This window comes from Platalea leucorodia (genome assembly GCF_965183815.1).
Source record: "Platalea leucorodia genome assembly, chromosome: 2".
Taxonomy (NCBI): domain Eukaryota; kingdom Metazoa; phylum Chordata; class Aves; order Pelecaniformes; family Threskiornithidae; genus Platalea; species Platalea leucorodia.
This window is the reverse complement of record NC_138824.1, coordinates 84732533-84746070: the sequence shown is the minus strand read 5'-3', so window position 1 is coordinate 84746070 and position 13538 is coordinate 84732533. Positions and strand designations below refer to the sequence as shown.

At 39.8% G+C, this 13538-nt stretch overlaps 1 protein-coding gene across 3 annotated transcripts in view; it reads right to left on the bottom strand.

Annotated features, from left to right (window-relative positions):
- Nucleotides 1-13538, bottom strand: part of CDKL5 (cyclin dependent kinase like 5) — a gene marked incomplete at both ends in the record, with an annotated part of 83637 nt that overhangs the window by 37091 nt on the left and 33008 nt on the right. For all 3 annotated transcript variants that reach the window (XM_082304496.1, XM_082304497.1, XM_082304498.1), the window contains 4 exons: nucleotides 175-265; nucleotides 7495-7554; nucleotides 9178-9298; nucleotides 12296-12432. In XM_082304496.1, coding sequence (XP_082160622.1) covers nucleotides 175-265; nucleotides 7495-7554; nucleotides 9178-9298; nucleotides 12296-12432 — 409 coding nt within the window. The remainder of the gene's footprint in view (nucleotides 1-174; nucleotides 266-7494; nucleotides 7555-9177; nucleotides 9299-12295; nucleotides 12433-13538) is intronic.

Sequence of the window (13538 nt, the reverse complement as noted above, 5' to 3'; positions counted from 1 at the left end):
CAGCTCAAGACAGGTCAACATCTCAATGATTTATGCAGACTTACTGGAAGCCTCTTGAAACCCTCCCTTTAAATCAACCATACCTTTCCATAGGTAAATCTTACAAAAAGTGCTTGAAACAAATGTAAAGAATCAGTCAAGATTTATCACAGCAGTCCTACAAACTTTACTTACCCAAGCAAGAGTTCAGGTGAGCGATACCATCTGGTAGCCACATATTCTGTATAGTTAGCATTGCTTCCTTCAGAGAGATTACGAGCAAAGCCTGTCAAAGAAACAGTGTGAAAGATTATATCCTATTTTAAATACAATATGTATACCACCGCTGATTTTGGCAATAAGAGGTCACACCTATTTATATAGAAACAAATTGTTTACAACCCCTAGTGCAGCATGATGTCTCCAACAATTGCTTGTCTACTGAAATGCAAGCTTTTATTGATACGACAGCGAAAGTCAGCATGTCCGCTTTAATGGCTACTTTACTTGCGTACTCTCCTCAGAAGTCTATGAAGTTTTGCTCTTACTTTTGGTGCTTCGCCATAATCAAAACAGGTTGATAAAAGTTACCTGTCAACATGTCATCTCCCCAAAACTACAAAAGGCAGGAGTCTACCAAAGATCAGCAAAACTGCTTTAAATCTGCATTTGGCTCACTCCGTGTGTCACCTTCCCGCCTGCTTTATCATCACATTCGTAACAAGGCTCTTAGTGAATTAGGATCAGAAACCAATTCCAAATTAACTTCTTCCTCCACATCATTTTCTTAAGAATTATAAAAAAAAAAAAAAAAATTATACTTGCTTGCAATTGTACCAAAACTTAAATTCTGTCCTGAGGCATAACAATTTCCATACATTGGAAAACCCAGATGTAAGAATAATTGGTATTTTTGTTTTCATTCTCCCCCATTTATAAAAAGTCAGCCGAGCACCACAGTAATGATGTTACTGGATTCTTCACTGCAGAAGTACTCTAGGGCAGATGCTGGCATTGTTTTCAGAGAAGTATGAAGTGCCTTATTGTTTTCAAACAAATTATTAATAATAAGGTGAGACAGGACAGACAGATCTCAGCAGCAAGACTCCAGATGTGAAAGCTCCTTACTAGAGCTCAAACTGAGCAAATTTTTGGGACTGAAATGCAGAAGCAACATTTTCAAAATGTTTTCTTACTGGGATATGGCGTTAAAACTTGGTCCAAAATTCACTTCAGTGAAATCGCTACGAGTGTTTCCATTAGTGCATGAATGATGAAGGAGGAATAAAAATTCCAAAGCACTGCAGAGGTGTAAGGCATAATTTCATTTTCAGAATCAATAAGGGCTACTTAAATGCAATAGTCATTCCTCTTTATGTCTGAGTTCTTATGCAGAAGCTGCCAATATTGCTTTTCCCACATGACTATGCTTGCAACATTGTAATTTTTTAAATATCTTTTTTTTTTAGTATTCTTAAAGTGTATCTCATTTGGCAGCTTGGTGTGAAGGAGCCCAGCCCTGCTCACCCCTCTGGAACACTAATTTACTGCAAGTTGAAGTAAAGGTTTGGATGCAGATTATTATTGTTAGGCTAGTGATTTGAGGAAACAATGATAAATTCATTACTGACGGAGGTTACAGCTGTTACTTTTTGCAAGATACCTCCACCTTCACAGAATCACAGGATGGTTGGGGTTGGAAGGGACCTCTGGAGATCATCCAGTCCAACCCCCCTGCTAAAGCAGGTTCACCTAGAGCAGGTTGCACAGGATCACGTCCAGGTGGGTTTTGAGTATCTCCCGAGAAGGAGACTCTGCAGCCTCTCTGGGCGGCCTGTTGCAGTGCTCTGTCACCCTCAGAGCAAAGAAGTTTGTCCTCCTGTTCAGATGGAACTTCCCGTGTTTCAGTTTGTGCCCGTTCCCCCTATCCTGCCGCGGGGCACCACTGAAAAGAGTCTGGCCCCATCCTCCTGACACCCGCCCGTAGGATACGTGCAAGCGTTGATAAGATCCCCTCTCAATCTCCTCTCCTCCAGGCTAAACAGACCCAGATCTCTCAGCCTTTCCTCATCAGAGAGATGCTCCGGTCCCCTAATCATCTTCGTAGCCCTCCACTGGGCTCCCTCCAGTAGCTCCTTGTCCGTCTTGAACTGGGCAGGCCAGAACTGGACACAGTACTCCAGATGTGGCCTCACCAGGGCAGAGTAGAGGGGGACCTCCCTCGACCTGCTGGCCACACTCTTCCTAATGCACCGCAGGATACCACTGACCTTCTTGGCCCCAAGGGCACATTGCTGGCTCATGGTTAACTTGTTGTCCACCAGGACTCCCAGGTCCTGCTCCGCAGAGCTGCTTTCCAGCAGGTCAGCTCCTAACCTGTCCTGGTGCATGGGGTTGTTCCTTCCTAGGTGCAGGACCCTACGCTTGCCTTTGCTGAACTTCATTAGGTTCCTCTCCGCCCAACTCTCTAGCCTGTCCAGGTCTCGCTGCATGGCAGCGCGGCCTTCTGGTGTATCAGCCGGTCCTCCCAATTTTGTATCATCAGCAAACTTGCTGAGGGCACGCTCTGTCCCTTCATCCAGGTCACTGATGAGTAAGTTGAATAAGACTGGACCTGGTACTGACCCCTGGGGAACACCGCTAGCTACAGGCCTCCAACTAGACTCTGTGCCGCTGATCACAACCCTCTGAGCTCTGCCATTCACCAGTTCTCAATCCACCTCCCTGTCTACTCATCTAACCCACGTTTCCTGAGCTTACCTATGAGGATGTTACGGTGTCAAAAGCCTTGCTGAAGTCAAGGTAGACAACATCGACTGCTCTCCCCTCATCTACCCAGCCAGTCATGCCATCACAGAAGGCTATCAGATTGGTCAAGCACGATTTCCCTTTGCTGAATCCATGTTGACTACTCCTGATAACCTTCTTTTCCTCCACATGCTTAGAGATGACATCCAGAATGAGCTGTTCCATCACGTTTTCAGGGATGGAGGTGAAGCTGACTGGCCTATAGGTTCCTGGGTCCTCCTCCTATGCCCTTTTTGAAGACTGGAGTGCCATTGGCTTTCCTCCAGTCCTCAGGCACCTCTTCTGTTCTCCATGACCTTTCAAAGATGATGGAGAGTGGCTTAGCAATAACATCTGCCAGCTCCCTCAGCACTTGTGGGTGCATCCCATGAGGGCCCACGGATTTGTGGGTGTCCAGTTTGCCTACATGATTTCTAACCTGATCCTCCTTGACTAAGGGAAAATCTTCCTTTCTCCAGACTTTCTCTCCTGCCTAAAGGGTCTGGGATTCCTGAGGGCCAGCCTTAGCAGTAAAGACTGAAGCAAAGAAGGCATTCGGTAACTCCGCCTTTCCTGTATCCTCCATCACCAGGGCACCCACCTCATTCAGCAACGGGCCCACATTTTCCCTAGAGTTTCCCTTCAAGAGTTAGTAAACAAAGGCATGTATGATGAGGAACAGATAATTCAAAGTTGTCCCAAAATAATAATAATTCTGACCTGTTCCCATGAAGTCTAATGAACATTACTGATGCTGCTGGAGAAAAGCTGGAAAGGAATTTTTTATTACATGTAACATTGGGTTTGGGTAAATTTCTAAACATTACTATATTTAGAACTGCTTAGGCTGCCCTGTTTTTGTTTCAAATTACATGACCCATCTGATTAATCTTATCAGTGAAAAATTCATTCATGTGTTTAAAGAGGAGAGGGACGATAACCAGGAGCTACACTGAAGAAATGGGACAGCCAAAATGAACATTGGGAAGTCCCAAACTGGATGGGAAGGGGAGGGGGAAGGTGTTACGTGATACAAATAAACACATGTGCTAATGTAACGCAGAAGGCTGGCAGCCCACCGGTCCATGTGCACCAGAGGAATCAACAAGTCAATGATGCACCTTCCTCCCTCCAGGCCAGTCTACTGGAACTTGGTCACAGTCAGCCGGTACTATGTCCAGAGATCAGCAGCAGCTCATGTAGTCTGAAAAAAGGATCAGCCCCCAACTTTACAGACTAGGTGCAGCACAGATTTGATGTGGCAAGACAGAAAGGAAAATTATCATCATGGGCTTCAGTGTCATCTATATATTGTTGGGTGATGTAAGAAACCATTTTATGGATTCACTACTGCTCTGACTCTATGACACCATGGTGAAAGATGATGGGCAGATTTAATAATTCAAGAAAGCAAAATACCTTTCTAAGGGCACAATTACTTTTTTTTTGTCCTGGTGGAGTTAGCTTATTGTTCCCTCCTCCAAATTGTGCTGAGATACTGTGAAGAATTTTTTTATATAAAAATACAAGGAGGTAACTAGGGAGAAGATTAGACCAAACTCTAAACAGTGAGAAGAAATAGATTAGAACATGAAGACAGAAGGCAATTTGGGCGAGAACAACTAAGAAAGCAATAAAGTTTGCAAATGCATCACGAAGCAAGAAGGGAGAACAAGCTAAATGAGAGATTTCAAGAAAGGACTTTAAACAACTCAGAACAGGGTAGGGGAGATATCAAGGAAAAAGATGTGAGGAAAAAAGGAGAAGATTGTCAGGTTCTTATAGAGAAATAAGGAAAATTTAAGTTAGACATAAAGTAAATCATTCTAACATTAATGACATATAAGTATTTAAATAGGTGCCTAGGAACACTAGGGAACCTCCGTTACTGAGAATTTTAAGAATAAGCTAAGCAAACATCTGTCAAGAATGACACAGACATGCTTAATCCTTTCTTTGAGTAGGTGGAAGAACTAGAGAATTTCTTGAGGTCTTTTCCAGTCGTGTGTTTCACGATTTCTATGCTTATGCATCATGCAGAGATTAAGAGATGGCTAAAACAAGTAATTTTGAAGCCCTCATGTTGCAACAGCAAACACACTAGTCAGAAAGCCTAACTATTTCCAACAGTCAAATGCATCTGCTGTAATCGGCATTTTGTACTGTTCTCTTTTTCCATTTCTATTGGCAGAAATGACACCCACACAACATGTGTCCAGGCAAGCACCACATTCAATCTCATTTTTATCCAGCACGATATGTACAGAACACATGGCACAAGGATTATGAAGAACTATCTTGTTAAAAATTTATGAATTTTTCTATTCAAACTGCTTTGTCCACTGGGCTATTTGGAAACACCCAATTACTTCAATATCTGCATTGGGATGGATGCGCAGACTTTTTCTTTGCATTTGTTACCACATGAGGAATGAGGCACTGTATGTGACAAGTACCTGTGTGTCCAAAACATGATTTAAGTTTGGTAGGCAGACAGCATACGTTAAATCATGTTAGAAGGCAAATTCTTATATCCTAATCTGTACATGTTCAGGAAACGCTTGTGGCTAATACTGTTCTGACAGACGTTTTACAGTAATAGCTTAAGCTACTAGCAATAATGTCAATTAGCAATAAGGCTAAAAAATTAAAATTGATCCCAAATTATAAGAGTTGCTTGGAATTTTAAATTCAACTAATTCTGAAACATTGATCAAAATTCAAACTAACCCATGTGAACAATAAGAACAACAGAAATTCCCATAACTTAGTTTGCTTTCCTTGAGGTTGTGCCGAGCACCGTGAGTACATTGTGATCGTATGTCTCTTCCAACAGCAGAAAGAAAACATGGCTGGAGAGTACAGCATATGCAGGCCAACAGACCAGAACATCACTGCTGACAGAATTCACGTCATCTATACCTAGTGAGAAAACTGTTGCCCAGAACACGATTGTACCATTTGTTTGGCTTTTTATTTTCCTGTAATACTGCTGCACAAAGGATGCTGACGCGAGTTCACACGCACAAAGATTTGTTAGCTGATGACATATGCCAACTCTAATGGTGAATGTTCCTTTCAGGGGGGACATCCCCCCCCCCCCCCCAAAAAAAGAAGAGGGAGAGAGGGCAAGGGCCAGGGAAGGCTCTTCGCCATGGCCAGGGAAGGAGGCGGGGGTGAGCAGCTGCCATCAGGACCCACTCACGCCCCTATTGGCTGTTCCTGCTTGTGACGCCTTTAGCCCCGGTTGGAGCACAGGTTGGTCAGGGGCAGGCGCTGCCCGCTGATTGGTGGGTAAGCTCTGCGCAAGGCAGCGATTGGGTCCCCTGACCACCCAAAGCTGGTGCAGGGGGTGAAGGGGTGGAGAGGGAGCACAGCATGCGCCACACCAGCCTCCATCCCCCGGGAGAGCCCTGGCCCTGCCAGCCCCAGTGGGGTTTGCTTTAGGGGGGCAAGGCCCTGAAAATAAGCGAGGGGGCAAGGGAAAAATCCTGCCCCACCAGCTCTGGGCAGCGCTGCCAGGGCAGCCTGGGCAGCGAGCTGCCAGGGGAGGGCAGCCACAGCGGTGCAGGCAGGAGGCCTGCGGATACCGAAAAGGCAAAGGCACCGAGGGTGCCACGCAAGGGTACCCTGGTGTTCTGTCAGAGCTGTGCAGTTCCTTACACTGCAGAATAAATTGCCCTTAATTCAAAGAACTCATATGTACCAAATCTTCTAAGGCTTTCCCCGGAATGGTTATTGTTTCTGAATACTTAATCAAAAATGCCTTTAGGATTAAAAGAAATAAGCAGCACTGCAAATTACAAATGCCTTTTTTGTGTTCTTAAAAACAATCTATTTTTTTAGCAGTTCTTCTCTTCATTCAAAATTGCAGAGGTTTGAAATGACAGCTTTCAAACTGCTCTCACTGTGAAGTGCCCATGGGTCGCACTATGGAATTGGTTTTTATTTACGAAGTCAAACTGTAAGCTTTTTAGAGGGAACAATAATTTATTCTGTGTTTATGTAGCATTTAGAATAGAAATACAGATTGTTGGAACAGTGTACACTCCGCCCCATTGTCTTCTGGGGATTACTCACACGGGCGAAGTTTGCCTTGTGCTGGGGTGCTGATTCTTCAAAGCCTTAAAACTAACATTAAACAGGTATTGATAGGTCAGGAAACATCAAAGTTAACATTACACGTACAACTCTATCCTCCAGCCATTCAGTCGTTAATCATATGTGGACACACGATTCCTTGATTAACATAACAATAAAAGTTGAACTACACACATAACTGTCCATGAAAGCCAGTGGTTGAAAAAGTATATAAAAAGTGTAAGTTTATTGTGTCTTTACTAAACAAGGAAGAATTATCTTTTCTTTTACTACACAGGCCAGATAAACCTACAGTTTTGCTAGCGTCCTAATCAGCTTAGCATCTGTGCTGTTCTCAGCTGAGTGCCAATAACACTGCTAGTAAAAACCTCATCAAATATAGGGTGAGATAAATATCACATTTCTGTTGACATGTTAATACAGGCATTTCACAGGGTATGCAAATTAAGCCCAAAGATCTTTCAAATTAAATTATGAGCCACAAACCTGAAGAAGTAATCAATTCTGACCACTGAAAGGGTTTTAAACAGTACATACTGTAGAACTCTTATAAGAATAAGGCAAAACTCCATTGCAAGAGATTTTCTTTAGAAAGGTAAGAAGCAAGTATCTATTTATTGAACTTACCAAAGTCACACAACTTCAGAACATCATTGTGGCTTATTAAGAGATTCTCTGGCTTGATATCTGGAGTATCAAAGTGAGAGAGAAAAAAAATAAGGCTGTTAACGTCTCTTTTTAATTTCGAACTTTGTCAACAAATATTATTTCATTATAACATATTTAGAGATATTCATGGAATCATAAATGAAGCATTACAAGAGCAACTGCTGAAACAGCTTCCAGCAATTCAGTTTGTGAACAGGCAGAATTAATTTTCTGCCTTTTGAAATCTTTTAAAGTGTTTCCCAACAAAATATGGGAAGATAAAAGGTGCTTGCAGATATTCCTGGGCAGCAAACCAATATGCAGAATATTGCATATTGCAAAATAATAAAAAGAACTGACATTTAATTACCCAGTTAACCAATAAAATCTTGTGTGTTGTGCTCAACATTTTCAGTTATGATGATCTTCTTGATTACCTCTTGTCATTTGTTTAGAAAAAATGTGTTGTCTAGTTTTAAGCCCATTTTTTTCTTCCTATATGGATATCGTGGTATCCATACATGGTATATTTTTCAAACTATATTTTACAAAATATTTTCAGGTTCTTGCTTATGTTTGATCAGTCTCAAATATAAACAGCATAGTGAATGAGAATTTTAGTTTATTGAAAACATTAATTAGAAATGTTAGTCTTGCAAAGCCACAAAGCAAAATACAATTTTATTAAATCAGGATAAAATACATAAAACCAGATAAAGTCACACATTGAGGTATGTAGTATAAGTGCTTAAAGTTTACGGGAGAAAGTAAATATACAGAGCTGAATGCATGGGAACTGCCTTAAGAAGTAAAACACAGAGGACCAAGCTTTAAGTTCTGGGCTATTTTTCTCCTAATATTCTATTATCAGATTCAAAAGTGAAATGACCGAGTGCCATGAAATGTTTAAAAAAATTCCTTTTCCTTTGGCAACATCTGTACTTCAGTTTCACTTTGCTGTGCATATGGCACAATCTTTATTCACACCCCAAAGACAGTGGACAGCAAGCTTTATAATGATCTGAAGTCACGCAGCAGACTTAAGACCCAGCCAAATTTACAGATTTTTTTTTTTTCTGTTGATATAGAATCATAGAATTGTTTAGGTTGGAAAAGACCTTTAAGATCATCGAGTCCAACCGTAAACCTAACACTGCCAAGTCCACCACTAAACCATGTCCCTAAGCACCACGTCTACCTGTCTGTTTTAAATACCTCCAGGGATGGGGACTCAGCCACTTCCCTGGTCAGCCTGTTCCAGTGCCTGACTATGCTTTTGGTAAAGAAGTTTTTTCTAATATCCAATTTAAACCTCCCCTGGCGCAACTTGAGGCCATTTCCTCTCGTCCTATCACTTGTTACTAGGGAGAAGAGACCGACCCCCACCTCGCTACAACCTCCTTTCAGGCAGTTGTAGAGAGCAATAAGGTCTCCCCTCAGCCTCCTCTTCTCCAGACTCAACAACCCCAGCTCCCTCAGCCGCTCCTCATAAGACTTGTGCTCTAGACCCTTCACCAGCTTCGTTGCCCTTCTTTGGACACAATATAAAGCAATTGCTTATATTTATGTTAAATGCAAATTACTTCAAGCTGTAACATCTTTCCCTCTAGAAAGCAAATTCCTACCCGGGGCTTATTTTCATGTGGAGAACTACAGACTTACCTCTATGAACAATATCATTCTTATGGCACCAATGAATTGCTTTAATTAGCTGGTAGATATAGCTTTTCACTTTTTCTGGTGGAACTCCATTTGGCATTTCTTCTAGCAATTCAAGCATATTCTAAATGTTTAAAAGACACATTATTTAAAAGAGTTATATTATAGTTGCTAAAAGAGAACATGCTTTCAGCATTCTGAAGCAACATACTTAGGCTGGTGAGCCTGGCTATGCAAAATCAGCAGTTTAACACTCAAGAAGTGTATTTTAATCATATCCAACCTAAACAATCATACTACTAGCTGTTTTCATTCTAAAGAAAGCACTTGTGAAGACAACAATCCTTAAAGGTGAACCACAAATACACCACAAGTCCTTAAAAGACCGTAATCAAACTACTTAGCCTAAAACTTCTAAAAAGTCATTTAGTTACAAAAAGTTGCTTGAACAGAAACACCAGGTCGGTGTAGCTATATGAAAAGTTTGGTAGAGCACAGCATTTTGTGAATAGCCGACTGTGCTTTAACATATTGTTTTCTTCGTTATTAAGCTAGTTCCGCTGCTTTGACATAGCATGGCCATGATTAATCACAAACCATGTCTGTAAGTGAATGGGTATAGGTAAAGCAACACAAGCACGTTACTGCAAATGAAGTAACAGATATAAAACTGCCTCACAGGGGAACAAATAATAACAACCTAGGGAGTATCCTATAGCTATATATCAGCTATATTGATCTTAAGACATATTTGCACTACAGTAACTATGGCAATATTAACTGTTTTATGGATATACCTAGGGAACAGAATAAACTGATTGTTTATATTAGTATATTTCCTCTTTGAAAAAGGACATTTAGATTCCCATTATGTTAGCAAATGGCTCCAATTTTGCACAATTAGAAGTACAATGGAGTTTGTACTCTGAATCCTGAATGAATAATGGGCAGCAGCAGCCCACTTGAAGACAGAAAGGTCTTATTTACTGAATACTGAAATAGAAATAAGTTTTTGGCTATATTGCCTTACACAACTCCTTTAATTATGGATTTGAGCATTTGTAGATTTTTCATTTGAAGTAAATTTACCTTGTCTTTGACAAACATTTTCTTTAGCTGTATAATAAAATTTTTGAGGTTTCTCTTGTAAGATATTTTAATGAACACAAATATAAGACAAAACAAATGGAGATTTTGATAATATTTGAAAACATTTCTAAGTTTTGCAATCTGTGAATAAATATCGGAACTTATGCACTTGAGTGTAAGTTTCCTTAGAAATACGCTTCAGTCTGAGAAAAGGAATTTTCTGTTAAGCAACAATATTGATTTTAGTTAGACTCTTGTCCACGCAGAAGCCCGTGGATCTGGATAAGTAAGTCAAGAAGTTAGTGTTACAAATACAAACCAAAATAGTAGCATCAACACAGTGAGACATAATCCTATATGAAGACACTAGCTAAGGGGATGATGAATAAAGGAGATTAGACTAAATGTGAATTTAAGTAATCTGGAGTATTGCAGAGCTAAGATTCTCTAAAGGACACAAGGTGCTCATCACCAGTTAAAACAAAAATTAGCCTACTATACCACATTTTATTTAATTCCTTCTACTCTTTCCTCATCTAAAAATACAGAAATCATCCTGGTCTTCAAAGAAACTATTGTGGAAACTATTTGACATATCCTGAAATGAGAAACGTCCATGGACTATGAAGTTTAACTGAAAATAAAGGTGACCATTAATACAGAAATGACATTAGGCGCAGCCTATACGTTATGTCTACCTTTATCATTATATTCTTTTATTCTGATGCAAATTAATGTTAGATATCGCAGCCTGGTGTTTTTACCAATATTAACAATTTTTAAAGTATACTCCTTATCAGATCAATTAAATATCTTTTACTTATGCTGCTCTTCCAACCCACCACTATGGCAAGTTTAGCCAAGTCAACCATAACACAAAATTAGATCTATGTTCTAAGTTGGTGTGTGATTCCACGCGTCTGGAACAATGGGTGGAACGCGTCAAACTTTGGATGTTAGGTCTAAGTAAGATCTACCACATTAGAAGTTGCTGATCTGCTCATGAAAAACAACTGATTTCTGCCAAACTGTGGGCTAATATAGGTCTCCTCACATTATGCAATAAAGTTATATGACATAGTAAATTGTAAACTGAGGCAAAGGAGACACAGTATTTAGGGTGAGGAATCTTTACACGAGAGAGAATTGACTGATGAGGACTAGCACACAGCTAGACTGCAACATCACACTGTCAGGATATTAAATGAAAATTTAAACTGAGGGAACAATAGCTCATGAAAGCTACAGAGATACATAAATTTAAGCTTGCATTTATTTTTATCACATGTATCTGAATACCATCTAATTATTTCCATGAAGAGATGCTAGTAGTTAGAATACAGAGGGAAGGTCTACCTTCATCACGAAGGTTGAAAAAATAATGAAAGACCAATCTGTTCTAGGTTGTTTCTCCCTGGAAACAGACCAGGATGCTTGGCAGTAGTAGGCCAATCTAAGGAAATTTTGGAATCATTTCAAATGAGGTCAGGATTGGAAATAATGACAGTGATCTTTGCCAAATCCCTCTAAGCAACTATTGATAGTGGCCTCGTTACAGAAATATACAAACAAATCCCATTTTTAACAGGGGAGGATGGAGAAAGTTGAAACAGATTCCAAAGTCAAAAGTCTATGATCTTGTTTTGAAAGGCTATGCCAAGATGCGTTACACAACATAACACAGGACAGTTAATCAGCTTTACAATTAAACTGGACTATAGAGTTTGGATGCAAATTTTTCTTCAAATGATATGTATTCCAGTCCATATAATTTGAACATGTTTGTGTTCATATTTGGAAGAACTTTTTTTTTTTTAAAGACCAACACATGAAGTAAAAACAATAGTGAAGTTATCAGTGTTGCTTTCTCACAATAAATGTCTAATTCCAACAATTCAGATTGTATTAAAGTTTCTGCTGTTCCTCTTTACAGATTAGAATCGCTTAATTTTTAAAAGTAAAAGTAATTTTCAAGACTTTTCCAGTAAGCTGATGATTTAACTGTGGCAAGGATAGTATAAACTCAACTCACTTTTTCCACATATTCAAAAACTAAGTATAATTTTCCTCTTCTTCTGAAGGCTTCCTTCAGCTCCACTATGTTCTCCTGTTTCAAAGTGCGAAGCATTTTAAGCTCTCGTAAAGTAGTTTCTTTGACTTCTTCATTTTCTAGAGTGCAAAGTAAAAGTGACAGAGTAAAACTTTAACAAAGCAAAAACTTCAAGTAACAAGTGTTATAAATCTTTATTTTGAACCCCTGATTAAATTCCCTGTTTCTAAATATTACAGAGAAACAAACTTATTATCCAGCGTGAACTGACTCTGCTGCCTGGCTGCTTCTGCACTGTAAGAGAAGGAACTGAGGACTGTGCTATCATTATGCAACCCTCACACTTCTTGTCACTACCATCTAGGTTTTCAGTGGCAGAAAAAATCGTAAGAAACAAATCATTTGCATTTCTATCTTTTTCATTATGAAGAGCACTAACATGCTTCAAAAAATATGCATTTATGTGTGCAGACACATCCTCCACCCCACAAACATATGTCACATGCATGAAACACTGGCAAGGTTAATATCTCCTCAGCAGAAACACTGGAATGCAAAGCTCATGTTTGAACAAAATCAAAGAAATCTATCTGATTCTAAAATAATTTTATTCCCCAAAAGCCAGACCGAAGCACTGATCTGTAAGTCCTGTAAGTTTCCCCACAAGGCTTTTAACGGAAATTCAGCAATGCAGACCAGTGTAGTGGCCACAGAGGGCAGTAGAGCAAGTATTGATTCAACGAAGCCTTGAATCCGATTCTGAGGAATCAAGAAATTCAATGGTGGTTTTGACAATTTACTTGTCTGAAAGTTGCTCAAGAAAGAAGGAGTGTTTTACTAAAGCTTCATACACTGCTTATCATCAAGGGGCCCTGAACTGAGGATACTAACAACAAAATGTCAAGTATACCAGATTATATTAGGTTTTATTTTTCATATAGTAAAATCAAATCCATTAATTCAGTAGATTTGCCCATGCACATGTAGAAGCAGGGATCTTAATCTCTTAGAACTGTTATCCACAACAGAGGGATATTAAATGGAATATGATTGCATGACTTCAAAGCCAAATCACGTTTGTAGGTCATGGACCACAAAGACAGTCAGAGACAGAGGAAGAAGAAACAAGGAAGAGAAATAGTTTTTCCAAGAAAGCAAAAAGCAAAACCACGTTTGCCCGGGAGAGAGCATAACACAGGTCGTGCAAATGCATATAATCATCATC